The 3,170-nt window shown below is 39.1% G+C and overlaps 1 protein-coding gene across 4 annotated transcripts in view; it reads right to left on the bottom strand.

Moving 5' to 3' along the window:
* The window catches only part of LOC121314663 (chondroitin sulfate proteoglycan 5-like), a 45,766-nt gene extending 43,076 nt beyond the window's left edge, over positions 1 to 2,690 (bottom strand). Inside the window, exon 1 of one of the 4 annotated variants that reach the window (XM_041248139.1) lies at positions 2,335 to 2,690. In XM_041248139.1, coding sequence (XP_041104073.1) covers positions 2,335 to 2,428 — 94 coding nt within the window. In that variant the 5' untranslated portion in view covers positions 2,429 to 2,690. The remainder of the gene's footprint in view (positions 1 to 2,334) is intronic. The other 3 variants (XM_041248141.1, XM_041248137.1, XM_041248138.1) reach the window with 3 other exon arrangements.
* Between the last annotated feature and the right edge of the window lie 480 nt (positions 2,691 to 3,170).

Here is a 3,170-nt window from a genome sequence, read left to right as displayed (position 1 = left end):
CTATAGCCTGGACGTCGCCGGTTCGAGTTAGGGCTATTCCACAGCCAAGCGTAGAGCCAAGGCGGGGGTTTAGGTCGGCCAGTGTGTCCTCGGTTCACCGCGCACCAGCGACCCCTGTAGACTGGCTGGGCGTCTGCGGGCTTGCATGTTAGCTATCCGGAAGCTGCGTTGTCCTCCGACGCTGTAGCTCCTGGTTGGATGCATGGTGAATCCGCAGTGTGTAAAGAAGGGGTCGGCTGACCGCACACGCTTCCGAGGACAGCGTGTGTTTGTCTTCACCGCGCCCGAGTCAGCGCAGGGGTGGTAGCGGTGAGCTGAGCCTGAGTAATAACTGGGCATTTCAAATTGGGAGAAAATAAAAAAATAATTGGCAACGACTAAATTAAAAAAATAAATAAAAAAAAAAAAAATGTGGATTGTTTGGTGGAGCGTCCTGCGTGTTAGTCAGGGACCTGTTGAAAGTGAAGTCAGGCTCATCGTTTGAGCTAGGCGTTTATTTTTTAAATGTTTAAAACGGCAATGAATAACAGTGAGTGCCGGACGGTTACAATATCTCTCTCTCTCTCTCTCATATATATATAATATAATATATATATCTGATTTAGCTCTATATATATATATATTATATATATATATATATATATATATATGACATCGCCTAATTTGCGGACTAAAAACGGAACGAGAAGCTTAATTACGGACCTTAACGAGTACACGCTCATGTCGCTTCCGCCCACTGTTGCCCTTTGTTGTTGATGTCTTTCCCTCTGAGTTCCATGCCGACATCACCTTAGACACCGTTCCTCGTGAGACATCAGCAAGTTGAGCTGTCTTGGTTACTGAAGCTCCTGCCAAACGCGCCCCAACAATCATCCCTTTTGCAAAGGCACTGAGGTCTCCTCTTGCAGCTATGCTAGCCAGAATTATAGGCAACCAGCCCTGTCCAGCATTTTTATACATAACCCTAAGCATGCTGGGATGTTATCTGCTTAATTAACGCATGAGCCACACCTGTGTGGAAGCCCTTGCTTCCAATATACTTGGTGTCTCTCATTTACCCAGCTGTTTCCATTTTTTTGTCCACTACCTGTACATCGATCTTGTAACGAAATATAACGTTCCTAAAATATAACAGCTGGAACCAATCACTCATTACATTAATAAATATACTTATAAAAAATGCACTACAGTATTTACTACAATAAATTATAGTAATAGAGTACTGTCGAATAATATAATAACATTGCAGTATGTACAACGAAGGATTAAGATGCATTTTTTTCAGTTTTGTACAGCTAGTATTGCAGTATCTGCAGCAGAATTTCCTTACTGCAGTAAATTATAACGGATAAATGTAATCAAAATAATGATTAATACTGTAACCACCTTCCAGTACTAACTACTGCGTTTGACTGTACAATGGAGGAATACTGCAGTAAAGGTGTTTATATATATATATATATATATATATATATATATATATATATATATATATATATATATATATTATATATATAATTATGCAAATCGTTGTTATTGGGAGGTGAAAGGGTGTCTAAGGTAGTGTAAGAACATTCCATCACATTTCTTAGCCAGTTCGGCCGCCGCAATTTACCCATGGGTAGATCTTGCTTTTCAAAAGCAGGGCTCATATATATATTATATTATAGATCTATATTATATATATATATATATCATATACTATATATCTAATATATTTCTATATTATAATATATTACTATATATAATTGTATGTAAGCTTATAGCAAATGTAGACATGCAATACAAGACTCTGCCAGCTATAGGGAGTGACACCACCAAAGGATATCAGTAATTAAATAAACCATTCGCTAAAGGTACAAATCCCGGCACGTATGCAAGACAAACAACCGTGCTAATGTTAATGTAGGCTCTTTATGAACCGTTCATTCACCAGTGCATCGTACAACCTATTCCAAACCACTGTTTTGTTACACTTTCAAGATTGAAATATGATGAAGCTCAGTTTGTTACTTTGCTACAGTTAACTGCTGTATTGTTAAAGAATTTGAACAATAATGTTTGCAAAATCCACTACTTTCGTCTTCTTACACACATCAAGTACTCAAAAGTAATTCTCAGTTCCACCGCACAAATACAATAACAACAATATTATGAGGATAATGATTAAATCTCAGCACTTTATTTTCAGCGGCATTGTTGTGTCGGTAGAATTGCATTTGTAATTTGCATTTTTACTCCACTCACCTGGCAAGCACAGCAACCGCGTTCTTAATACAGATAATGTTATTATAAAATGATTATGTACTAATAACGGCAATATGTTTGGCTTACCATGCACACACAAAGGAATCAAGTGCAGAATGAAAACGATGGGCAGCAGTGTAAATTTCCAACATGCAGTGCAATATCGCGTCTGACTGTTCATTCTTGCATCCGCCGGCGTAGAAAAAAATAACAAAAATATAATATTTGGGTTTTCAACGTTACAGTTCTTCACATCAGAGCTCCCACGTGACTATTCAGTGTATTAAATGTATTTTAGAATCGGCATTAGCCTATTATTAGCAGTAGCAGTAATAGTTGTAGTAGTATTACACGTATTTATTTTTACAAAGCCAGGGTGTGCTGTAGTCCCATTGCTGCGCTGTAGCAGTCTCACAGATCTGAAATCCTGTACAGCGCTTCTAAGCCTGGCGAGGCTTTTCAAACGTGACACACGTTGACGCTTTGGAGTCTGCTTGGGATCGTTCAAAAGAGGAACCCCACCGCTCCAACACACACACGTACACACACACACACCAGACCTGTCCCTTATTTGCCGGGGCACTTCTCCCAGGACAGATTTTCTCCCGTATTTTGCTCAAAACTCTACTGTTAAACCCCTTTATGTCAGCAAACCTTTAATTTCTGCAAAAGTCATGTAGTTCTGCGGTAACAGCAAACATCTTTTAATTGACTAGGGTTTAGGACCCGGAGGAGCCCCGAGGCAGGCATGCATTCAATGCGCGAGCCAAGCTCAAGTACTTGACCAGATGGCTTAGCTTTAGCCCTCCCGTAAAAAAAGAAATAATATTTTTAATAAATATTAATGCAAAGTTCAAGCTTCTTGGACAACAGTACATTCAACACAATCCTAAACAACGTTGAAAAACTTTCTGTAAACTATG

This window comes from Polyodon spathula, chromosome 4 (assembly GCF_017654505.1).
Source record: "Polyodon spathula isolate WHYD16114869_AA chromosome 4, ASM1765450v1, whole genome shotgun sequence".
NCBI classification, from domain to species: Eukaryota; Metazoa; Chordata; class Actinopteri; order Acipenseriformes; family Polyodontidae; genus Polyodon; species Polyodon spathula.
Note: the sequence above shows the minus strand (reverse complement) of the source record. Positions and strands in the feature narration are given on the sequence as shown.